This window comes from Coptis chinensis, chromosome 5 (genome assembly GCF_015680905.1).
Source record: "Coptis chinensis isolate HL-2020 chromosome 5, ASM1568090v1, whole genome shotgun sequence".
In the NCBI taxonomy this organism is placed as follows: Eukaryota; Viridiplantae; Streptophyta; class Magnoliopsida; order Ranunculales; family Ranunculaceae; genus Coptis; species Coptis chinensis.
The window spans coordinates 9,393,234-9,418,981 of NC_141460.1; the positions used below are offsets into that span (position 1 = coordinate 9,393,234).

The window sequence follows — 25,748 nt, forward strand, 5'->3', positions numbered from 1 at the left end:
ACATTGGCGAATTTTTGTGAAAAATTGCAGGCAGGCTCTTCAAAGTTCAAAGTTCAAACTACTTCAAGCTATGTAATGAAACCCCACTTAGGAAATGAGAATTTCATGTTTGTTTGAAAACCAATATTATATACCATAAAAGAAAATTTCTAAAATACCACAAAATTCATACAAATGTTATTTTTCTGATATTTCAGAGTTCCAAACCGATACATACTAGAGATTTCAACACACTAGCATTCCGACCGTATTGAAATTCCGTACTACCAAAAATTAGATATTTCAACACATCCTATCGATATATCAACGAATTCCAGATTGACTAAAATGTGGAATGACCATTTTTTAGACGTGTTCCTAAGTCCTAACTTTCTAAGTTCCTAAAAATGCAAGGCGCCAACGTTCGCTGCCAGACAATAATTTAGGACCAATAAGGCCATAAGCGGCAATACCTGTAAATTGTTTTCTTGTTTCTTCGTGTTTGGTTATTGCTCTCAATATGTTTGAAGAGTTGTCTGAATGGTAAATCTGTTATTACACTAGTTATACTTTGGTACGTAAAGATGCTTCAGATTATCTTCTAGTCTTTTGCACTAGCTATTCCATGTCTCATTACCAATGTTTGCCCAAAAGGTGCGGTTGTCCGGTTGATAGACTGGATCAGTTTTAGTCTCTGGAGTCAAGGAATGTCAGCAACATTGGATAGTGAATTACTGAAGTTATTGCTATAGATAGGTTTGATATCAATCCATATATTAAGAAATCCTAAGAATAGGAGACCACTCCCTATTAGCTGAACTGTTCACTAGTGATGATGTTAAGTTTCTGAAACCATTTAACACTTCAGTAGAATAGGGGCATCCAGAGAAGAGATGTCTACTCTGGTTACAAAGCCAAAATGAAGAATGGTTGAAGAGCTTCTTCTCTGTTTCCGTGTCTTGAGTTGAGACTTGAGAGACTATTAGAAAAGTGAATGAGTGTCTGGGTATCACATATTTCCCCCATACAAGAACTGACATGTGTGCCTGAGAAGAACAGAGCTTTCTAAGCGCCATTTTATGTGAACTGTTGAGTATGATGTGGTGTCCACACAACTCTGTCCTTAGGCAAATAGGCATTTATACTATCTTGATGCATGGAATTTTACTCTGTGAATATTCCTCTCTCAAATTCAGGTACGTGAATAGGGAAAATATGTCAGCAACATTGGATGGGGAAGTTGGTAATATGGATTGGTTTCATGCGGAATTTATTCAGGTATTTTGCTAGGTGCTCTGATTGAAGAACCATTATATATCGTATTCCTCTCCCCCTATTCTAATCAGTTTACTAAATTACAGTTAGGGCCTGCTGATAAATTAATTTCGAAGTAAACACTACTAGTGTTCACCGACTAAAATAGAAATAATTCAATGCACTTTAAAAAAAATTAGGTATTTCATCTTTTGTGTTGTTGTTGCTGTTGTAAGTTGTAACTTGTAACAAGTATGCTTATTTATGTAATAGTGAAAATTAGATTTTTAAGAGAGAATTAAGGCCTTATATTTATCAATTACATATCAGAACTGTGCAGGGGATTTCTGCTATTACTACACATACCTGCATTTCGGCCCTAAGCCACCTATTTATTTTGTAATATTGTATAATTTCCTACTCTACACTTTTTCACATAGACTTTCATAATGACTTATGCAGATCTGCTGTAATGATGGTGTATTGGTGTCTGATTGTTTCTTATAATCAATATTGAATCATAATCCTTATTTGGCATCAATTTATGCATGTATATATATAGTGTATCTTTGACAGCTAATTTAACTGCAATAAGCCTATAAGCTTCTCAAGGATAGAAACTTACTATCAAATATGAACTTTTAAAGATTTTTAATAATTTTATCAAATTATTACAATCATTACTTTGTCATGCCTGGACCACTAAAGTATGTCAAGGAACTACACAAACATTTCATTTGGCATGTTATTAATTGGAGAGATCTTGCTTTGAAGACATACCTTTTGGCTACTATATATATATACAGTACGGATCTTAGAAGTACATATTTATTTTAAGTTAAAATAAGTACGTAAATAAAACTTCACTTAGAAAATGAATTCAAATCTAATTTTTGTGGATATCATCTACTCACCATAAACTATATATATACTAGAAAGTAGACCCGTGCATACGCACTGGCTCTTTTAAAAATTTGCTCAACAATCATAACAAATTGTGATTCTTGTTTTCGTCGCTAATCTATTTTAATTCCCTAACAAATTGTTTTAATCAAATCTTAAAAACCCGTTTTAATTTCTTAACAAATTATTTTAATCAAGTCTTAAAAATCCGCTTTTAATTTCTTAACAAATTATTTTAATTATGTTTTAAAACCCGTTATTTTTAATTGGGGTAGGGATACCATTTTAATTTGGAAATAAATAGTTTTTATGCTACTATTTGAGTTTTGGTTTTAAAAGGAAAGAAGATTCCCGTTTGAAGTTGAATTCTAAAAAAAAAAGAGTTTTCCGTTTTAAATTAACTATTAAGTTGATGACGTGGAATTTTAATGGAGCTCGAAAAATACCCTTTGTGGGAGCTTTAATATTAAGACTAGAAAGTAGGCCCGTGCATACGCACCAGCTCTTTTGAAAACATGTTCAACAATCATAACTATATACATATAGAAATTTTCTAACAAATCGTGATTCTCGTTTTAGTTGCTAACCTATTGTAATTTTATAACAAATCATTTTAATTAAGTTTTAAAAACCCGTTTTAATTTTCTAACAAATTGTTTTAATTAAGTTTTATAAACCCATTTTTTTAACCCCGTTTAATAGTTGACTTAATTTAGAAATATGATTTCCGTATTAATAGGAGAATGATTTTCGTTTTAATTAGATATGCTATATTTTTCCTTTTCAATAAGAAAGGAATTCCCGTTTTAATTAGAAGTGTTAGAATTTCTTTTTTCTAATAGAGGAGGAATTTCTGTTTTAATAGGAAATTGATTCCCGTTTTAATTAGAAGTGTCTAATAAATAAGAAAGAAATTCCTGTTTCAATAGGAGGTGATGATGTGGAATTTTAATAGAGCTCGAAAAATATCATTTGTGGGAGCTTTAATATTAAGATATAGATATATATTACAAAGAAAAAAGAAAACAATTATTCGGAAATATGAACAGTATAACGCAGTCTTATACGCACTTATGTTTCGTACTAAATTTAAATCTAGAAAAAATGATAAAGCAGCTCAGTTGAATTAAAATGATGATAACTTATGATAATGGGAAATCCTATCCACTTTAAATCTCACGGGTAGAGATAAAGATGCTCTAAGCCTCTATTATCTAGTCCCCTCTAATTTTATTATAGGATCAAGACTTTGGCTAAAGATATTATAATTAGCTCATTTTTTGTAGACGGTTCGCATGATAAGGGGTTCATCTCCACCAAAAATGAGAAATTAAGTCATTGTAGAAGTACACTCTTTTGTAGGGGTGTCAATGTAGCCTGGCCGTACTTTTCAGACAAAAGCTAGAACTTTGGTCTTAGTGGTCTAATCTGTCATAATTAAGGACCGTGGCATTTCTCCGGGGCTAACCATTTTCATCTAATCCATAGGGAAAAGTCAAGTTTTTTTAATTTAATGTATCCACTTACAAATATTATCACACAATGCCCCAAGGGTGGTTGTCTATTTTATGGAGATGAATTCAGATTACATCGAACTAATTGCTCTTTTGTAAAAGGAATCATTTTGGGCAAGAAAAGTATTTGGGTGGATTTGCCATTACCTTTGAAATTGAACATTTATTTCCTCATAAATTTCCTTCTTAAAATGAGTTAAATTCTTACTATGTATTTATAACATTTAAAACTAACAACTCATAATTATCTATCCTAGTCTATACTCTATATAAACAATGTTTGTGAAACAAAAACAAAAACAAAAGAAACAAAAAATTCAAACCATGGTTTCACTGAAACTTGTCATCTCATTAGTTGTAGTATGGACTTTTTGTGTGAGTCTCCATGGACTTAACGGAAGTATTTTGCCAAAAGAAGGACATATAGAGATGAAGAAACAACTCAAAATTCGCAATAAGCTTGCAATCAAGACATTTAAGGTAATAAGCTTGCAATCAAGACATTTAAGGTATCATCATTACTATTTTTCATTTTTTTTTTATATTGGTACATACACCCATATTCATCAAGGAATGGATTTTTCATGTTGTTTCTTCAGACAAATGCAGGCATTTACAATTGTATTGACATCACAAGACAGCCAGCACTAGAAAACCCTTTACTGCAGAATCATGATATACAGGTATATCATCTTTATACAACTTCGCCTGTGTTATCACCATCATTTGATGACTGTTATGGGCTGAGATTATCCAATAAAGAGTACTCTTTGGTTTTAAGGAAAAAAATCTTTAACCAATAAGAAAAGAAATTTAAACAAATTAAACATAGTAGATGTACTATATATATAATTAAACACGGAGAAATCATGCAAATAACATACTAAAACTAAATTGTTTTTTCTATGTATTATAAAGATATTGTAGGGGAGTGATATTCTCTATCCAGCACGCGCCTAGTATGGCGGGAATGGCACATCGACCTTTGGATACAGGTCGCATCCATGAGCTAGTAGAACGCTTCTGACGGCATAGATCGCAGATATCACGAACTACGTTGGAAGTGACACATCCTCTATCCGAATAATCATGACTAAAGGTGTACTTGCACATATCTTGACCGTCAGCCACTGGTCACAGCCGCAAGCTACTTGTACAGACTGCCACCCCACATCATTACAGCAAACCTATGAGGGCAGTTCTCACGTGATATCCTAATCTCCACCCCTCATTTGGGAGATCCTTTACACGTGGTGAGCAAGGATACACTCTCAATCTCTATAAATACCTCTCCTATGAACTACGCCAGACCTGATTCTACTCTCCCCCATACAACCCAAAATAAAATACGTAGGCAGTTCGCTCTCACGTCGAACTCAGTCTCATCCAATAACCTATTCTAGTCCCCAAAGTGATCGTTTGTAAGGGAAACCAAATCACACCTTTTACGATATGTACTTGCACTACCAAAATAAGACTTTTTGCGTCACCGGGCCGCGGGCCAAAAGTACCCAAAACTGCCACCAAATGTTTTTTGCCGCGGTAAAACTTCTTGCCACGCCCGAGGCACTATTTGGTGTCACAAAATGTCTTTTGCCACGGCTAAGGTGCACCCGCGGCTAAAAGTAATCTCTTGCCACGGGAGTTACCGCGGCAAAATGTTTTTTGAATTATAAAAAAAATAAAAAGACAAAGAAATCAAAATATATGTTGCCACGACTTGGCCGCGACAAAAAGTTTGAAAATTTTGAATTTGCCTAAACTTTTCAAATATCTTTAGCTGCGGGGGTGGCTGCCACAAAAAGTTTGAAAATTTTGAATTTGCCAAAACTTTTCAAATATCTTTAGCTGCGGGGCGGGGGTGGCTGCCACAAAAAGTTTGAAAATTTTGAATTTGCCTAAACTTTTCAAATATCTTTAGCTGCGGGGGTGGCTGCCACAAAAAGTGATTTTTTTAAGTGCACATATTTTCAATTTTGCACCTGTTCAAATCACTTCAATTGTCAATTTGAACCTATATCTCAACAAGCTTCATAAATAAATAATAAGAAACATACTTAATTAACCAAATATCAACCAAAACAAATAAATAACATTCAACGCCAAATTCATTATATCACGTTAAACTTGGCGAAAATACATAATCCAAAAACCTTCACAAGTTTCCAATCTACAAAAAAATTTATAACTAGTCCCATATAATGCCCGCTTCCAATCCACAAAAACAAAAAACTTCAATATTGCTCCAATAATGCCTATCCAACCAAATTCAAGTATGCAAAAAACGCGGGTCGTCAAGTCCAATACTAGTATTCATCTTGTTCATCTCTATAAAAAAAAAAAAAATGTTAAACCCTAAAAATAGAGTTTATATAAAAGCAGCCATGTGAATGTGGACAACACCAAAAGTAGATGAAAATCTAAAGGAATGTAAATAAAGTGCATATATATGTGGCCTGCATACAAGGCCCGCATATTGTCAAAACTGTAGTATGAACTTAATTGACATATAACATATGAACTGATAACTGCAAATAGCACAAAATCACAAGGCAAAATTAAGTAGTGTTATTATATTGTCAACAACGAAATGAACTTTCCAACATTGGTTCTACCGTGTTTCAAGTCCTAGGCATTAACACACAATTACTTCCATATTTCAATGAAGAAATTGAAGATCAAAGAGTCCGGATGGCAGCAACATTAACATGGCTTGTCTCTATCTATTGAAATAGGAACAAAATCGTATGACAGAAATCAAGCTAACTTTTGGTACTACTGTATGTCTGTATCCAAGTCAAAAGAATAATTTGCAGGGCACGCAGGCTATCTAAAGGCCACATTGAGAATTTAGTGCATGAGTTATCTATATTACATGGGCTAAGACTGCAAGGGAAGCACATAAGATCTCCAAAAATACTAGAGTGTTGCTCTCCCCTAGTATAATTAAAGTTTCTGCCAATGGATCTTCGTGAGGGAACCCAGGACCAGTTGGTTAGGGCAGTAACTCCCCAAATCTCATGCAATAACATACCTAAGATACATGACTTTTATAGTAAAAATTTCGACAGAGTCTCCTCTGTATTATCAACATTTCATAAATATAAAACCTGTCATAACTTGAAAATTTAATAAAAATACATCCAAACCAAATATAAAATATTATACCTCGATTAAGAAATTCAACTACTAAAAAGATATAATGATTAAGTAGAACCAAACTACTTAACCATCTCGACCAATGCCAGTTAAGTCAAGTAACCAATCCTCGAATAAGAAGAAAACTATAAATATACAAACACTATTCCAGAAACCCTAATACACAACTTATACAATGCAATGCAACTAACATACATCTCCACGTTACCAGAACAATCTCAACAAAACCATCAACCTTGATGTGTTGGTTTTATCATCTAGTGAGGTTGTTTTGGTAATCCAAATCTGACACAACAAAGTCACTTGATGTGTCTGTTTTTGTTAAACTTGTTATGTCAGCGGCACTTGTGTCGGTTTCAAATTCATTCCAAAACTGACACAATTTACTTGTGTCACTTTTAAAATGACACAACAAGCCTTTTTTTTAGTAGTGAACACAAAGAATTAGAAGTAGCAAGACATAACAAGTTTAACTTACAGCATTCTAGAGAGGGAAGTTCTCTGCATTAGTGTTTCCATAAATCGAGCTTCCATCGCTTCATATCGTGCATCGAACCCTCTCTTTATCTCATCAAGCTCACGCTTGCCTTTCCTCCTCTTTTTCTTGTGCTACCCTTCGTGATTTCAGCCATCTCATTTTCCAATTCAGCAACACGATCGAAGTTGTACCATGGGATGATGCTTGAGAGCCAAAATAACTAGTCGGTGTCACACCACGACCCATCACTCATTACATAATGTGCTCCGCACGCGCATAACTTGCCTGTAGATTTCATCGGAAAGGGGTTGTTGATTTCCATTTTCATCTCTTCCAGCTAACTCTTTCATTTTTTCCTATATTGCAAACCGAATTAATATATATAAGAAGAAAAACATTTATTATATTCACTTAACATCATTATTAGATTTGAATTTTCACTTACTATATACTCTCTTGATTGTCCATCAAGTGCATCATTTGTCTTCCGACTTGTATGGGATAGCACAAAGAAGTCTCCTTGAGATGGGGGTGCACCTTCCTCCCGAATCTGTCCAGACACAAGAAAATTGTTATTTGACTTATTTCTTATAAGCCAATCTGAAAATGTAAGTTCACAACAAAGACCACAATAAATATCATACAATTTGTGCTCTCATTTCTGGAAAACCTTTTCACCACTAGTATGCTTTGCTATTTGCTTAGAACGATTACGCTTGTTCCTCCTCGGAAATTACCTAGATACACAGAAAACAAAAATAATATATAAGTTGTGAAAACTATTTCAAATGGAACACTAAAGTTCTTCATACTTGATGCTCGGGACTATCCCGAGAATTGCACAAGATTGACCCATTCTTGTTGTGATAGTCGCTTTCGGTTTGTCGCTATACTCCTCATATGTCGTGTAAATGTGAATAGAAATTCTTTTTCCATTTAGTCTTCTTATTCCTGAATTCATCCGAGGCAATTCAACCCAAAGTAGTTTCTTTCTTGCTCTCATCAAGCTCCCACGAAATCCTAAAACACGATGCAAATATGTACAATATATCATGGTGTATATAAACAGCCAAACCTAGAACCTTGATACCCTAGAACAAAATCACAATGGTGGCATACATGGATACTGACTACAAGTTGCAATCAAACTCTAAATAAAACCAAGTCGGTGGTGGCACTTTATTGAGTAAATAAAACCAATTAGGACAGGGACATGTAGGGATGACTTGCACAATGTAACCAACACATTACACTTAATACCTGACTTAAGAGAATATATGTTACTATACCAACAGGGAGTGGATGAGAGTCTTTAAGACTATTAATCTACATACCTTAAAAAAATCTAAGGGTTCATAAACTATTAAAACTTACAACTTGGAGAAAGATCTGGTGGTCATGGCTATGGTGGTATTACAAGAGATGAAAATGGGAAAGTTAATTAATGCAGATGGATCTCTTACACATGCTAGTCACCATACTAATCCTAAGCATACAAGAAAACTGCCAAATTAGTCTCAGGTAAATTTAGGGTCATTACATTTACCTTAAGCGTGTTCCATAGCCATAATTTATCATCTCCACCTTGCTGCTCCCAATATTTGGTCCAATCAAATCAATGCGATGATGTCATCAATACTCCTATAGATTCTCGCAAAAACAAGCTTGGATGTGTATCCGGGTCCATCGGGGTTGATTATTGCCATTCCAAGTCGGTTTCAACTTCAACTAGATGGGTTATTAAAACCTTAGGAAGGGTAGAAGTGCCTCTAACCCATTTCCCACCTATTTAGAATGTTAAATATAGATATTAGCACAACAAATAATATGAGTTAGATATTACTCAATAGTTAAAACCTAAGAATTCAAAATCAGTTGCAAATCTTACCATTCTCATCGCCATTTGATCCTCTCGGCTGCTTTTTTACCATTGCGTGCACTTATCTATGTTATACAAGAAAATTAAAGGAATTCCCAACGTGACTAATAAATGCACTCATAAGAAAAGAAACATCAATCAAATTAATAAACTATCAAGAGAGAGCATTCATAACAAATTGAATACGCCGGTCTTAATAAAGATGCATTACACCCAATGTCATACTTAGCAACACTAAAACTAAATTAAACCACACTCCACACATCAATAATCTGGATCACTATCATTAATGAAGTCGTCATCACAATCACTATCCTCACTTAAGTCTTCGTCACATTCATTATCATCAATGAAGTCTTGCTCTCTTTCAACAGTATTGGCAACAACTTCAATTCCTTCAACCTCATTCCTAGTCCAGCTTTCAATGGTATCTAAGTTCTCAACTGGATTACTTGCATCTTGGTGTGTGCACGATGAGTTATCTTGGATTGGCTCAACCTCTGACCCCATATCATATAAGTCCCTTGGTTGTGTCTTCAACACAACTCGCCAATTTTCATCCAAATTATCTCTAAGATAAAAAACTTGTTGTGCTTTTAATGATGCAAGAATAAAAGGTTCATTGGTAGCTAAGGTTAGTGTGAAATTCACATTGGTGAAACCATATTCATCTTGTTTCACTCCAAAGACGGCTCAAGCCATCAAACCAATCACATTTAAACATAAACACTTTCGATTCCCACTGCCATAACGGCTCCACTATATCATTTAGGATACCATAATAACCGACACTCCCTATAACAGGATTCATATCTCTAGCACTTGCAAAGCTTGAGGTTTCTGCAGATACAAAAACTCCATGATTTTGCGTTTTTCTTCGCATCTCGAGATCTTTTGTGTGAAACCTATATCCATTTGCAATGCACCCTCTAAAACAGGTGGCAAATCGGGTAGGACCAAAGGATAACATATCGAGTTGCTCACTGACCAACTCACCATCTCTTTTCATTTGTTGAACCTATTTAGATAAGAAAAACAAATTAACACGTCTAAATGAAACCAATAAATATGATTATACTTAATAAAACATACTACGACTAGTCGACTACCACATACATGGTTTTCAAACCAGCTACCAAATCTCTCATTATGAATACGGTCCAAGTTCCTAGCACTTATGCGGCGCCCATGGTCATCCTTAATCATTTGTTTGTGTTTCCCCGTATAATAGACCATTTTTTTATTATAATGAACATATATGTGATTCAAACATAGATAATTTCTTTTAAATAGAAAAGAGAAGTTTGTCATACTCAACAAACGGCCTCACTTCTTCGCAAGAGTTCATTAGCACATACAAAACGAGCTTGTTCCCACTCTTCGTTAGTTAGATTCCTCAAGGTTCCTTTCCCTAAAGGACGAAAGTGCTTCCAAAGAAATATTGAAAACTTTCCATCTGATTCTACATCTTCACAATCATCATTCCTCCCTTGTCGATTAAACCTTGTCTCTACCCCACCATCTAAGTACATCGAAAGCAAAATGTCAAACACTCATCGACCAAGATACCCTTCCATGATTGAACCCTCCCGAGCTTTTTTTTTTTGCATACATACTTTTAAGCTTATACAAATACCTATATATATACATATAAAAAGAAACATAAATATAAGTATATACGTTACCTAGGAAGAAAACAAATTGATCTTGCATATTGTCTTCACTTACCTTTCAATTGCATACATCCCTCGATAAAACACTGGTCCAGCAAGCTTGGCTTCACCAGCTAAATGCATTGGTAGGTGAACCATAACATCAAAAAATGCCGAGGAAAAATCATTTCCATTTTGCAAAGAGTCACAAAGAATACTATACTCTAGGCGGCTCAACTCTTCAACCCATAACACTTTAGAACACAATTGCTTGTAGAAATTGGACAACTCAACCAAAACCATTGTTAGTTCCTTGGGTAGAATTCCACGTCTTTTATGGAATGGAAGTAGTTGTTGCATTAGAACATGCCAATCATGACTTTTCAGGCCATGTATCTTGGCTTCTTTAACCCTAACACGGGCGTGAAATATTGGATGAATAATTATCGGAACCTTTACATCTTTCAAAAATTGACAAAGCTTCCTCTTCTCTTGCAAAGACAATGTGTAATCTTGGGCAGGGGTAGGTAGTATTTGTTGCCCGACTTTTGGTATAGGGTGAAGTGATTTTCGTATTCCCATCAACACCAAATCTTGTCGGCCTTCAAAGCCGTCCTTTGTTTTTCTTCTCTAAATTTAACAATGTCCCAAGCTAACTCTCGCTATTGTTCTTTTCAATGTGCATAACATCAAGATTGTCAGCGGCAAACGAAGGTCTTTCCAATAAGGGAGTTCAAAAAATATACTGATTTTCTTCCAGTTATACGGCAAATTATCTTCCCGTTTTCTCTTTTGACCGGACTTATCGAGCACTGGCTTGCCGAATGTGACTTGCTCATACCCACTGAATTGCTCAAGAACCTCAATTCCACTTAGTGGTTTTGGGGCAGTCCTCAGTTCAATAGTGTTATCAAAGGAACTTTTGTTCCTTCGATATGGATGATTAAGTGGTAGGAGCTGGCGACTTCCCATATAACAAAACTTCATACCGTGCTGAAATCTTTTTGAACAAGTCTTCTCATGGCAAGAAGGACACGCAAGTTGGCCTTTGGTGCTCCATCCTGACAAGTTGGCAAAGGCTGGAAAGTCATTAATTGTCCATAAAACAGCTGCATGCATCTGAAAATTCTACTTGGAATATGCATCATATGTCTCGACTCCTTTCATCCACAACTCTTTCAACTCATCGACCAAAGGTCGTAAGTACACATCAATGTTATTCCCAGGACTGCTAGGGCCAGGAATAAGCAGTGACAAGCTAAAATAAGGCTGCTTCATGCACATCCATGGTGGCAGATTATATGGAACAAGAACCACAGGCCATGTGCTATGCATAGTGCTAAGATTACCAAATGGACTAAAACCATCACTAGCCAAACCAAGCCTGACATTGCGAGGTTCCAAACCGAAAGAAGGATATCTTTCGTCCAAGTGTTTCCATGCCTCGGAATCAGCTGGATGCCTTAATGCTCCATCCTTCCTACGACAATCTGCATGCCACCTCATGTCCTTTGATGTTTTTGAGCACATAAATAATCTCTGAAGCCTCGGCTTTAACGGAAAATATCTCAAAACTTTTGCAGCTTTTTCTTATGTTTCACAAGAGAATTACTTCCTTCCTCATCATCCACGGATGGAGAAAGTTCCCACCTTGACCACCATATATCACATTCATCCTTGTCCTCGATTGGCTTATTATCCTTCCAATACAAAGATACAATCATTTGGACAAGCTGCCTATCTTAATGCACTCCAAACCAAGGTCCCGAAGTTGCTTTTTGATTCATAATGATTCTTTGGCATATTGATTTCATCGAAGTGACTTCGTTTAACACTTGAAGTAACATGTCAAATGAATGGTTACTCCAGCCATTTAGACACTTTACATGAAGCAAGCGAACAAGGAAAGACAATTTTGAAGCTTTAGTAGAACCAGGATATAATGGTGTCTCAGCCTCCTTCAATAATTTATAAAACTTTTGTGGCTCCTCGTTTGGCTCATCCATACAAGGCTCACTCGAACTAGCCTCATTAGGAACAGGAATAGTTGGTGTGTCACTACCTGTTCCAACTAGGTCTGAAAACCCTAATGCATCTTGCAACATTTGGTGCATATTATCACCATCATTGGAGTCATGGCGAGCATCCACTTCATCTCCTTCCCCGTGTTTGGTCCAACGGATATATGACCGTATTATACCCTTATTTAATATGTGATCCCGAACTACATCTTTGGGCCTTAACACTTTATTAATGCATCGAACACATGGACAATAAATCTCATCACCAAACTCTTCAGGTCGATTATCCCATGCCCAGTTCACAAACTCCTCACAACCTAGAATATACTTGCGATTGGACCTTCCAACAGTCGGGTGCATCCAACTTTTATCCATCAAGTGCTAACTAACACACAACAAATACATAACCAAACATATAAGAGAATCTTCCTTAATATATGAGAAGCCTAATTAACATTGAAATCTATCAAGGTTGAAAAGTCACTAAAATAAAATAAAATAGGAAAAAGGCATTCGTTTCTTGAAACCTACCTATGCTAATCGTACTTAACGAGGAGTATGCTTACAACAACAGAACACAAGCATTTAACATATTTAACTATATCAGCCCAAGCATGTTAAACTTAATAACAAGTAAAAAGAATGAGGAAATACAACATGATATGGAAACAAATATTAAGAGTTCAAACCAAGTACATACAAATCTAGCATTGCAACTTCTTAGTGAATATAAGGAACTAATCACCCTAAAATGGTTTAGTAGTAGTTAGCAAATAGGAATTTTTCTTTATCGTTATCCGTGCTTCCTAGCCGACACGCAACACAGATACGCAGACACGATATTTTTCAAAAATATAGAATACGGATATGTCAATGGCCGTGACAAAAACCTTGCCGCAAAAAGCCCTTTTTTTTGTAGTGTTGATTTATAAAAAGATATATCAATTGTCGTTGATGTGTACTGTTCTCCTTGTTTTCTTGTTGCGGTTTCTTGTGTTTGTAAGATATCTCATCCCTTTTGGTTTTTTATTAAACTTTATTTATAAAATTATGTTTTAACTATCAAAAAAATATAAAAGGGATAAATAAATAAATAAGTGAGAGATTAAGAGAAAGGATAAAAGAGAGATTTCACAAGATTAGGTGTTCTGTAATTTATTAATTTTTATCTAAGATGTAAGGGATAAATTGGTTTCTTGATGCTCTTACTTAGGCACCATCTTTTTATTGATTTAGTGGAAATAAAGTGTTTGATGAAGATGGACAATTGCAGGTTTTAATTTATTTATGGTTAACGTACTTCGTGTTTTATGTAGATGAGACCTACTTCTCTTCCAAGAGAGATGACTACCAGAACCTCAATAGAACACAAATATTCAACTGCAATACTAACAAATATTGATTGCCCGCGAGAAACTGTTCCAATTCGAAGAATTGGAAAAGAAAATTTGAGAAAAGCTAATTCATTTTCACAATCCTATGTTTCCGATATCCATCCCAGGACGGAGGAATTTCCTGGTTTACATGTAAGATATGTATTGCTTTTGTTGTTTTTTAATATGTTAAGTAGTCTTACATCAAAAGATATGGATTTTACTTTCTCTGAAACTCTTGAGAAAACCAAATATCATTTTCAATATTTGTATCGCAGATAGCTTTCCTTGCATCATTGAATCAACAAACATATTATGGAGTTCGTGCATCATTATCCTTGAATAATCCAAAAGTCGGAGCTAAGCAATCTAGTACATCTCAGATGTGGATTCAAAGTGAAAGGAGTGACACTCTTAATGGTTTGCAGGCGGGATGGATTGTAAGTCATTTCATAAAAAAATTCTTCAATTGTTAAACGAATTGTGAGGTATGTACAGGGCTGAAAATGAACTATTTAGGGTAATATCATTACCCAATCAAATGACAACTGATATAAGATTGATCGAATCATATTGTCTGGATTCAGTCATTTAAGTGCAAATATACATTCCTTAGTAGCTCAGTAGTAGAACAGTCGCAATCAGCTGTTAACTAATTGGTCGTAGGTTCGAATAAATAAAATTTGAAGTGTTTTCATAAGGTTAGGAAAAAACTTATTGGTTCCACACTCATAAATGGTTGGAAAATGAGAATAATTGATTGTGAATGCCGCAATGCGCTAAATAAGCATCAAAAGAATAGATAACGCATTTCCATATCGATTTTATTTTGTTTAAACTTGAAAGAGTTTAAAATCATAAAAGGAAGCAATAAGCACTCTTCAGTATAAGCTTTCATATGCTTTTGTATAGTGAATTTATAGATCTTATTCGTCCATGTCCACTTACAGATCCTTCATTGTTGTGGTGTATTGCTAATTTGCTATGAACTCACATCTTATTTGAAATGTCAGGTTTCACCAGAGCTAAACGGTGATAATCTTACTAGATTATTTGTACAGTCAACTGTAAGTACAAAAAAGTATGTTTATTCTATAATTTTGTGCGGAAAAGTATGTTTCAACTTTCAGATGAATAATTTGTGCCAAGTTCAGAGTCAAAATTGCCTTTTTCCATTTTGTTTCGTGAACTTACAGAACCCTTTTTTTTTTTTTTTTTTTTTTTTTCCGCATGGTAAGTCGGTTGGTTATAGAACAAGTTGCTTTAATACCCTTTGTGGTTCTTTCGTCCAAACTGATAAAAATCATCCAGTTGATGCTGCTTTGGGGCCAATATCTACACTTTTGTTATTAACCTCTGTATCTTACGGGTAATGCTTAGTATCTATGTACATGTATTCATAGTACAAAATATCAGGATATGGGTATTTATCTATATTCAATTTCTGGATATGTATCGTGGATATATCTTCCTCTTTGGAGATATTTGACATTGTTTCACATGCAAATATCGTGGATATATCCAAAATATCGATAAATATCATAGATATTGTGGATATTTTTTGATATATCATGATGCATTATTTATATTTATTTGAAATATAACGGTAAATATTAAATAAAATTGTTATATACACAAAATATCGCCAAATATCTCAAAATATCACAAATATTGTCGAAATATCACAGATATTTGCAGTCGTATATATCTCTGAACATATCATGATATTTATATATTTTTCTCTGAAATCTAGATAGATATTCCCAAATATCGCGATATATTGGGATATTTTATACTATGCATGTATTTACATTTAGATTACATCAATTAAGTTGAAATTTGCCAAAATTTTTGCAAAAATTAGATTGAGTCTTAAAGGTGTATGCATTTTCTACTATTGGTAGAAATAAGATTGCAATTCATTTCTTGGTTGATGCAGGATAGTTCTACTTCCAATTGGTGGCTAGTTGTTGACGATAAAGTTCATATTGGTTACTTTCCAGCTTCGTTGTTCAAAGAGCTAAATGGAGGTTCTTCCAATGTTGCTTGGGGAGCATTAGCCAAATCGGTCCCCGGTTCACCCAGTCCAGCAATGGGGACTGGAGAACGTATTAATCTTGCAATTTTAGATTGGAGTTTTGTGGGGTACTTCTACAACCTAACAGTCATGGATTCATCTAATTCCTTCGTGAACCCCCGTCCCCACAGCTTGATACCTTATGTAGATACCGCAGCTAATCCAGCATGTTATGACTTGATATATGATGACTATCTAGGGCCATTCAGGGGTCATGGGATCAAGTTTGGAGGACCCGGAGGAGATTGTGGAAGTTAGATAGACAGACATTGATTTGTTTCAATGAACACTTAACGGTAATGCTATCGCTGTATCACTTCCTTCTGGTTCCTTTTGTTTCAATAAACACGTAACATGCAAGTATGCAACCTCAAATTAAACTTTCGCAACTATAATAGCTGACACAAAGTTTGCTGTTGAAGACTTGAGGGCACCCTCTTAAGAATTTTTTTTAAGAGTAATGCTACTCGCCTACGCACCCCAAATGATTTTGTTTTCTAAAGCCTAATGAAAAGATTTGAAGGTGTACAAGAAAAAGAAACTAGCATGACAAAAGCAGTCCACGCCTGGTTAATAATTGAAAATTGACGTCATCCAACAATGTGTGACGGCGAATAGCAGAGAGATAAAGCTGTTCATGTAATTTACCTTGGTGGTGAAAGACAAAAAAAGTAGGGATAGTACCAAGTTTATGATGTTAAGGGGTTTGCATGCCTAATCTGGGTTATAATAATATCAAAGACAACATGAGTCTGCGACTGAAACACTCGTCTATGTGAAGTTAAAGATATTTTGTTTATACTGGGTGGATCTATGCAATACAGTGAACCTTCACCAACTCATCTCTCACTCTGGTCTATACAGCATTACAGCCACAGTTTTGTCTGCCTATGTTTGCCATTATGTAGGGTTTTTATCGATATTTTATGTATGATTCCTACGATATGTATAATTACACTATATCACATCCATAAAATAGCACAGCGGAAACAGAAGATCGTACCTTGGTCACAGCTTTTAATTTGAAGTTCCAAGCTTTGATCTACAGGAGAAGATGATGTTCTTGGCACACTCAAGATCTTCTTCTTCTCAACTTAGTTGGAGTCAAGTTCCAACCACGAACGGGAAGCAACCCGTTCACGAACCAAGAACCGACAATGGTTAGGGAGGTTACCACCTATGGAATCTCCACAAATTACTAGCTTCTTCTTTAGAAAATGTTGGAGGCCATCATTAAAGGAGAGAGCTTTTCTTTGTTGGGATGATTAATATGTGAGGGGTGGGGGGTCTATTTATAGAGCTCTCCCACCTCCTCAATATTGGATAGGATAGAGTCCTATACTCATCTAATATCAGATATGATAGAGTACTATACTCATCTAATATCAGATAGGATAGAGTCCTACACTCATCCTAATACCAGATAGGATAGAGTCATACACTCATCCTAATACCTGGTGGTTATCCTTATCTTGGTGGTTTATCCTTATCCTGGTGGGCGTTTATCCAGCCTTATTTCCAACACTGTAGCCAGTACTACTACTACTGCCTTGTGGGTGAAGTTTCCCTCTATATATGAACCTTTCTGTTTTAGAAACATGGAGTTTCATAAGACTGCACTCGGGTCTCGGGTCAATAGCACAACCATGAACACTGAAATACATTTGCTTTGGAGCATGTAATACCAACCAATGTAGCATCTATCTCATGGAAAAATGGTAGGAAATAAAACTTACGATCCTTAAATCAACTTATCAATGTTTTTCAAAACAGTGTGCTGCACATCCTTTGGATAAAATTCGATGCTCAATGTACTCAATGTAATCGGAACTGGTACTGGACATCAATTTTGGAGTCTCCTAAGCAGCCAGCATGAAGCATTCCATTGAACGGTGATATTTATTTTGACTAGGCTTGTATTTAGAATCTTGGGTTAATTCGATTTTGGCCCCACTTTTAATAAGTTGTGTAATTCGTTTTTGGCTCCAGTTCTGTCAGTTGACTTGGTCAGCTTTAACTGCTATGTAGGTTTTGCTCATAATTTCAAAATGGCCTAAATACCCCTCACGAGTGCCACACATGATTTTTGTTTTTTTTAACAAAAATTGATAACACGTGTCCAAATCTAATGGTTGGGATCCAAGGGTTATTCAATCAGCACTATTCACCTTCTCTACCAGTTGGATTTCTATTATTTAAGAAACCAAAGAGCTTACAAACTTTCATTAAAGATTGCGAACCCGACTTTTGAATCCCTTGCAACGATACAACTACTCCATATTAGATAGATTTGAGCAATAGCTTGCTTAATCGATGATTGTCTCTACTTGGTGTGTGTAAATATTTTAGCAAATAAATATGTGACACGTGACAACATCTTCTTAACGCTCAGGTATGGTCTTAGTGTGGGTAGGAAGTACGTACTAGAACACACTTTAAGTCCAGGTCCTGCCACCTCCTAGGTTCAAGAGTGAAATAAGAAGAGGAGGTTCGAAATTGGTTGGCGTAGGCTCGGAGAATTGAAGGTTCGGAGCAGGTTCGTGGGTTTTGAAACTAGTTGGAGTAGTAGATTCGTATAACCAACTTCTAACTATGAACTCCAAATCCGGAACTCAACTACTAGGTTCGGAGCAGGTTCGTGGGCTTTGGAACTAGTTGGAGTAGTAGGTTCGTATAACCAACTCCTAACTATGAATTCCAAATCCGAAACTCAACTACTAGGTTCGGAGCAGGTTCGTGGGCTTTGGAACTAGTTGGAGTAGTAGGTTCGTATAACCAACTCCTAACTATGAACTCCAAATCCGGAACTCAACTACTAGGCTCGGAGCTCTAACTACTACTCCGAACCTAAACATGTTTTTTGTTGTTTAAGTCAATAAAGGAGGCCTATTTGACTTGGGAAACATGGGGGCTTCTAGAATAGTCAAGATGAGACTTAACAAGAGACGGTCTCCTAGTTAAACACTAATTGGGAAACCTCATCTATTCTTATAAATAGAATAGTTGAACTACACTTTGAGTTTGATTCCTATTCACAGGATACGTAGGCAGCCATTAAAGAACGTGGTTCAACTCATCATCTTCTACATCCCTTCTTCTTCTTGATCCAATACTTCTCATTGTTCTTTGATCATCAACAAAATATTTGTGTTTCTAGATTAGGAAAAATCATCACACAATTGGAGCCGTCTGTGGGAACACCATACAGAATTGATTTGATTTCTTGGTCGAAATTTTTTCGGTTCTAGGTTCTCCTACCCACCAATTTTTCTTGGGTTTGTTGTTCTTTAAAAAAAAATAATTCTTATCTTCACTTTGATTCAAAATCATAGTTACTACAAGAGCCAATGTGAATCAAAGTAACGAGGGGAATAACGAGATCAATAACTCACATCTTACTTCTTAAAGACAATCTGAATGTAGAGGAGATCATCGTTTTGGCCAGGGTCATGAAAAAGATGAGCCTAACAACGATACTCCCCAATCTTCCATAACCAACCAATCCATCATGGATGCTGTGATGGCTGAACGTGGTCGACAAGAGGCTCGTTTGCGTTTTTTACATGACTACTACCGCATGCAGGAGGGTTGTTCACCCCCAAGAGTAGTGTTGCCTACTGATGGAAACTCGAGGGAGGCAGTTCCGGCCACCAAGTCTTGACCATAGTGAGGGTTACGTCCCTACGCCTTATATCCCTTACTTCGTTGGGTATCATAGCGACCAACCAAATTCGGATTATAATCTGAAATTGGATCCAACCCGACACTCGAGTTCACATGAAACTGACTTCTCTTGGTATTCAAGTTCTAGAGGTACGAGGGATGGACGTCCGAATGTGTTTTCCCAAAATCCACAACTATCAAGGCCACCCTCAGTACGAAGAAGACTTTCAGTTCCAAGGGAAATTTCATTGCCTCAGAATCCCTCGGTTCCCCGATCCAGTTTTGCAAACTCCTCCACTCGATCTTGGGATCCGGAACCACGTTATCATCGAGATGAGAACTACGAGAGTCCAGGTCCGAGGTATAACAATGAGAGAACTCAAATTCATTAACCGACTACTCTTACACAGCTCAAGGCGCAAATACTGAAGGAATTGCAAGGTTCGAAACCAACTAAGATGGATGAGTCAGTTGTTCAGTCAGCAATCGAGGGAGACATTGGAACTCCTTTTTCACGACATGTTATGAGTGGATACATCCCCCATTATTATAAACCACCGAAGTTCTCTAAATTTAATGGCAAAGGAGATCCGGTCTCTCATGTGCTCGTTTATCGTCAAACAATGGTGGGTCTTTCTAAGAAAGATCATTATTTGTGCCGGTATTTTGCTTCAAGTTTGACAAACTCAGCACTCATCTAGTACACGAAGCTGCCCAAGGGCAGCATTCACGAGTTTAAGGTGTTATCCATCAATTTCATTATGAAATTCAGTTGCAACCGACCCTACATTAAAACCGCTGATGCACTATTTGACATGAAGATCTGAAAGGACGAGCGTATTAGGGATTTCACCAAAAGATTTAACAAGGTGCAATTGCATATTGACAACGTCAATGAGACCCTCGCCATTGTGGCCTTTAGAAAGGGGTTAGATCCCACTTCTGGTCTATACATGTCCTTGAAGAAAGAGGAGCCTACGAACATGACAGAGTTGTAGGCTCGGATCGATAAGTATGCGGAACTAGAAGAAGACCAATTGGATAGGGAATCTTCTCATAAAAGAGTGATAACAAATGTCACCTCCATTCCTGTTGGTAGGAGCTCTGCTAGTCATTATAATGATAGGAAGTCCGAGGAACCACAGTCGAAGCACAAGTTAGTCGACAGGAATTCCTATCAAGATAAGTCCAAGAGACAGAAGATTAGTGACACGTTCGGAAGTAATAAATTACCCCCACAGGATAGGGACTTTACCACTTTAACTTATCCTTATGAGGACATCTTTGAAGTTAACCAGGAACAAGATGTTCATGAAAGATCCTCCAGCGGTGAATCTCGATGCTAACATGTACTGTTTTCAAGTAATGTTATACTACTCTTAGCTTCTAAGAGACAAAATTTTCACAAATTTGGATCTGCTTCCACTATACTGGGGGCATGATCTATGCCAATCAATTCTCAATAAAAATTACATTTCTCTTTTCAGAGCATTGTTTCTTTTATAATTTTCTGTTGGGATACTTTTTGGATGTTCGGTGAGAGATCCCATATGTTGGCCAAAGTTGTATCAGAACCTTTAGAAAGCTTTCTCGGGATGATGAGTGAAAGATCTCATGTGTTGTTCCTCGTGTGATGGAGAAAGTTTAACTTAGCTTGGATTTTATCCTCCTAAAAGCAGTTCTAATGCCTTATGCTTATAAGTGTTGGTTTATGCATTAGATATCAGATCATTTAAAGACTCTACAGGAAATAATACAGGGGCACACCCTACGTTCCTACAAAGTCTTATTTCTTAACAAAACTAAAGGTATTTACAGGAATTGACACAGGGGCAAACCCTATTTTTCTACAAAACCTTGTTTTTCTAAGATTCGGAATATGAATTTGTATAAAATATAATTCGACACTTTAGTCATTTTCCCTCAACGGTCGAATGTGCAACCATCATATGAGAGAAAAGTAGGGCATCTGTGTATACATATTTATGCAAATAAGAAGAAAATAGCACTGCATCCTAGCTAGTCTAGAACTTCACCTTCGGAACTTGTCCAAGTTCGAAACTCTACTTCCTAACTAGTTAGGAACTCCACATTCGAAACTCTACTTCCTAACTAGTCTGGAACTCCACGTTCGAAACTTGTCTAAGTTCGGAATTTCACTTCCTAGCTAGTCAGGAACTCCACGTTCGGAACTTGTCCAAGTTCGGAACTCCACTTCCTAGTTAGTTAGGAACTCCACGTTCGGAACTTGTCCAAGTTCAGAATTTCACTTCCTAGCTAGTTAGGAACTCCACTTCCTAGCTAGTCTGGAACTCCACGTTCGAAACTTGTCCAAGTTCGGAACACCACTTCCTAGCTTGCCTGGAACTCCACTTCCGGAACTTGTTTAAGTTCAGAACTCCACTTCTTAGCTAATAAGGAACACGTAATGTCCAAGTTTGGTAATCGTTTTCTCTCGTAACAAACCCAAACTGTTTTGTGGACAGAAGAATCCGAAACTATATTATCAACTATAGTACACGGCCTATCCGAATTGCATTGTAACTTAACATATCCGGAACTGCCTCGACAATAGCATTGCCCAGTACTGGATTCGGAACTGCTTTAATTTGTGGATTGAAGAGCCCGACATTGATTGGTGAGACATTGGATTTGGGAATACGCAGTGATAGCAATGGTACTAACTTGATCAATATGGGCGTGCTGGTTCACTAGCAAAGCCGATCATCGAAATAATCTTGACCAACACCGAACCGATTGTTTAAGTTCTTAATGTGGTTATTGGCTACCAAAACTTCGATTTCCTTAAGTCACCAATATATTGTGCTCTCGGCCCAATATGTGCATGTATGTGACGGTTGCGAACAAACCAAGGCATTACTCTGTTGATCGAGACTTGGAAGTACTCGAGAGCATCTGCCATAAACGAAGGCAAGGGGAGTTGGAGTCTACCTTTCAGCAGTCCAAGGAATATCAAGGGACTGTCGTCGGTTCTAAGGTAGGCAGTCCATGGATATTCAATTTTGATTTCTTTTGGAATTGCAAATGTGTTAAGGATCTTTCCCAAATCCGAAATATCACCGAATGGAATAATATTCCAGTCAAAAGTGGGGATTTTAGTTTTCGGCGCGGTCGAAAGAGGAACATCGGTAATTGCTCTATAACCCGGAACTGCTATAACAATTGAACCTGAAACGGCATTGCCCGGTACTGAATCCGAAACTGCCTTGCTATTTAAAGGACCCGAAGCTGATGGGTGAGACATTGGAAGTTGATTAAGAGTGCACGGTCAAAAGGATATATTCGGAATTGGAAGTGGTGGTAGCAAAGCCGGAATTGCCTGTTCAATTTTAGAAAGGAAAACGTGGTTGTTGACACCCAAAACTTCAAGTTCTTCTATACAAACCTTAACACACTTTGGACTCAAACCCTCAATCAGTGAAAGAAAGAGAAAAATGATTGCAATATACCTACTTTCCTTTGAATCCAATATGGTAGCAATAAAAGAAAGAACAGGTTCAACACCTTGTGTATGGCGGTCTTCAAAGCAACCAAACTCAAGTTCTGCTAGAAAATCTTCAGTGCTTGTTTTCTGTTTTCGACAGAATCAATCGAGAGTGAAGAAACAAGTTATTTTCTAAAACAACAAGCAAGCACCTGGAAGTTTAAGAAATTGTCAATGGGGGAAACTGTGGATTTAAGGTACTAATGGCAGCTAGCAAGAGACCTATATAGTGTTTACAAAGGAGCTATCCAAATAGATACAGGAAAAGGATTCAAGGAAGGACGTGAAGTCAGGCTTCAACAAGTATAAGGAATTTCCTTTATTCTCTCTTTCGGATGACGACTCGATTCCGAATGAGTAGTGGGCTTCACATCTCCTACTCAAGTATTCCCGACTCCGGATGAGTAAGTGTGGGCGCTTGATATTTTATTTCGCAATTCTGGAATGTTAGGAATAACAAAGAAGCCAAAGGATATAACTATACAAGGGAAGTGAACAGTTATGGGCTTATGGGATGTGAGCCCATGTCCGGACGTGCGCAAATGAAAACAAAGATAATTAGTTCAGGCCCTTCTGGGTCACATCACATGTGCTAATTTAGTGATTTCCTTTTTAATCTCAAGTCCGGGTCTTGCGCGGCATGTGCTCAGGTTCGGGTTATCATGAGGCAAGTCCGGGTAGTAAAAAAAAAAGAGTTACAGTTCCTACCAGGGGCGGATCTACAGGTTGGCTGACCGGACTTTCCAAAAAAAAAAAATAGTATGAACACCATTTACAGTCGATACTACATTGAGTCCTAGAGTGAATTCTGTGAAACCGTCGAGAACCGTAGCGATAACCCCATCAAGCTATTGCACTAGTTCAAGCTGGTGTACTTTGTTATCTGTTTAGTAGCCGGAGAACCCGATTTCGATACCCCATCGCTGATTCTTTGAAGCGGGGATTAATGCGATACGTGAAAGGGCATACAAGGTATACTCCTAATGCTGGTACTTTTGAGTTACGTAAAGCGATATGTCATAAACTTGAATAAGAGAATGGTATTAGTTATACACCTGATCAGATTTTAGTTAGTAATGGTGCTAAATAAAGTGTACTTCAAGGATTGCTTGATGTTTGTTCGCCGGGTGATGAGGTTATAATTCCTGATCCGTTTTATGTTAGTTGTCCTAAAATGGCTAGAATGGCTGATGCAAATCCGGTGATTGTAGAAACATCTTTGAATAATAACTTTTTGTTGGATCCTAAAGTTTTAGAATCAAAACTTAATGAGAAGTCGATGGTACGTATTCTATGTTCGCCTTCGAATCCAATTGGATCTGTTTATCCTAGAAAACTTATGGAGGAGATTGCTAAAATAGTTGCGAAACATCCTAGGCTATTAGTGTTATCGGATGAGATTTATGAACATATCGTTTATGCACCAGCTACTCATATTAGCTTTTTGCTTCTTTGCTTAGAATGTGGGAGAGAACATTGACTGTTAATGGGTTTTCGAAGGCGTTTGCAATGACTGGTTGGAGACTTGGGTACCTTGCTGGTCCAACACATTTTGTTCAAGCTTGTGGGAAGATTCAAAGTCAAGCTACTTTAGGTGCTAATAGTATTTCACAAAAAGCTAGAGTTGCTGCTTTAGGACTTGGATATGCTGGAGGTGAAATTGTTGATTTTGGCAGGGTATGCAATATATTAAACCACACATTTCTTAATAATTGTATCTAGCAGGTAGGCATATGCAGGGGTGGATCTAGGGGTTGGGGACACACCCAACTTTTCCGTCAAAAAAAAATACTAGTTATAATAGTGTATAATTCATCCCAAAAACAAAATTTGTAGTGTATATTAGTTGTAGCAGCCCCCCTTGAGTGGCAATCCTGGATCCGCCCCTGGTTCCTACGCTTGACATAAATGCGTAGATGTATAATACATCTATATATGCGTGATATATAGATGGAGTTTATCTATCCAACACTACAAGAAACAGGGTCTTTGGCGACAAAAAAAATTGTCGCTGAAAATCGCATAAACGTCGCTAATACAATTTGGCGACGCTTTTTGGAGTGTCGAGTCAATGTCGCTAATGCTATAGTCGGCAATGATATGCAGCCACGCTATTTTAACGTCGCCAAATAGCCGATATTTATCGACGTTTATTACTGTCGCTATTTCTCTAATTTAAATTAAGCTAGCTCATTTTGGTATTCTCATTGCGGTAACGTCGCAAAAGATGAAATTTTGGCGACATTTTTAAAATCGTCGGTAATAAAGCATTACTAGCAACGTTTTTAACG

General features: G+C 36.7%; 1 protein-coding gene, 2 long non-coding RNA genes and 1 pseudogene across 3 annotated transcripts; 3 read left to right on the forward strand and 1 right to left on the reverse strand.

The window, feature by feature from the left end:
- The first annotated feature begins 304 nt into the window (after positions 1 to 304).
- Positions 305 to 16,653, forward strand: LOC147496571 (protein neprosin-like). Its single transcript, XM_086562467.1, has 6 exons — positions 305 to 553; positions 1,176 to 1,257; positions 14,156 to 14,365; positions 14,491 to 14,652; positions 15,226 to 15,279; positions 16,152 to 16,653. The coding sequence occupies exons 2-6, from the start codon at positions 1,195 to 1,197 to the stop codon at positions 16,545 to 16,547; spliced, it is 885 nt and encodes a 294-aa protein (XP_086418593.1). The 5' UTR covers positions 305 to 553; positions 1,176 to 1,194; the 3' UTR covers positions 16,548 to 16,653.
- LOC147496572 (uncharacterized) lies at positions 3,864 to 4,669 on the forward strand. Its single transcript, XR_015194823.1, has 3 exons — positions 3,864 to 4,130; positions 4,250 to 4,333; positions 4,569 to 4,669. It is a non-coding gene; the product is annotated as an uncharacterized LOC147496572 (long non-coding RNA).
- LOC147496573 (uncharacterized) lies at positions 7,562 to 7,963 on the reverse strand. The gene is made up of 3 exons (XR_015194857.1): positions 7,932 to 7,963; positions 7,733 to 7,837; positions 7,562 to 7,643 (listed from the first exon to the last, which is right to left on the reverse strand). It is a non-coding gene; the product is annotated as an uncharacterized LOC147496573 (long non-coding RNA).
- A 7,569-nt stretch (positions 16,654 to 24,222) lies between the features above and the next one.
- On the forward strand, positions 24,223 to 25,336 carry LOC147496574 (bifunctional aspartate aminotransferase and glutamate/aspartate-prephenate aminotransferase pseudogene; annotated as a pseudogene).
- Positions 25,337 to 25,748: the final 412 nt, after the last annotated feature.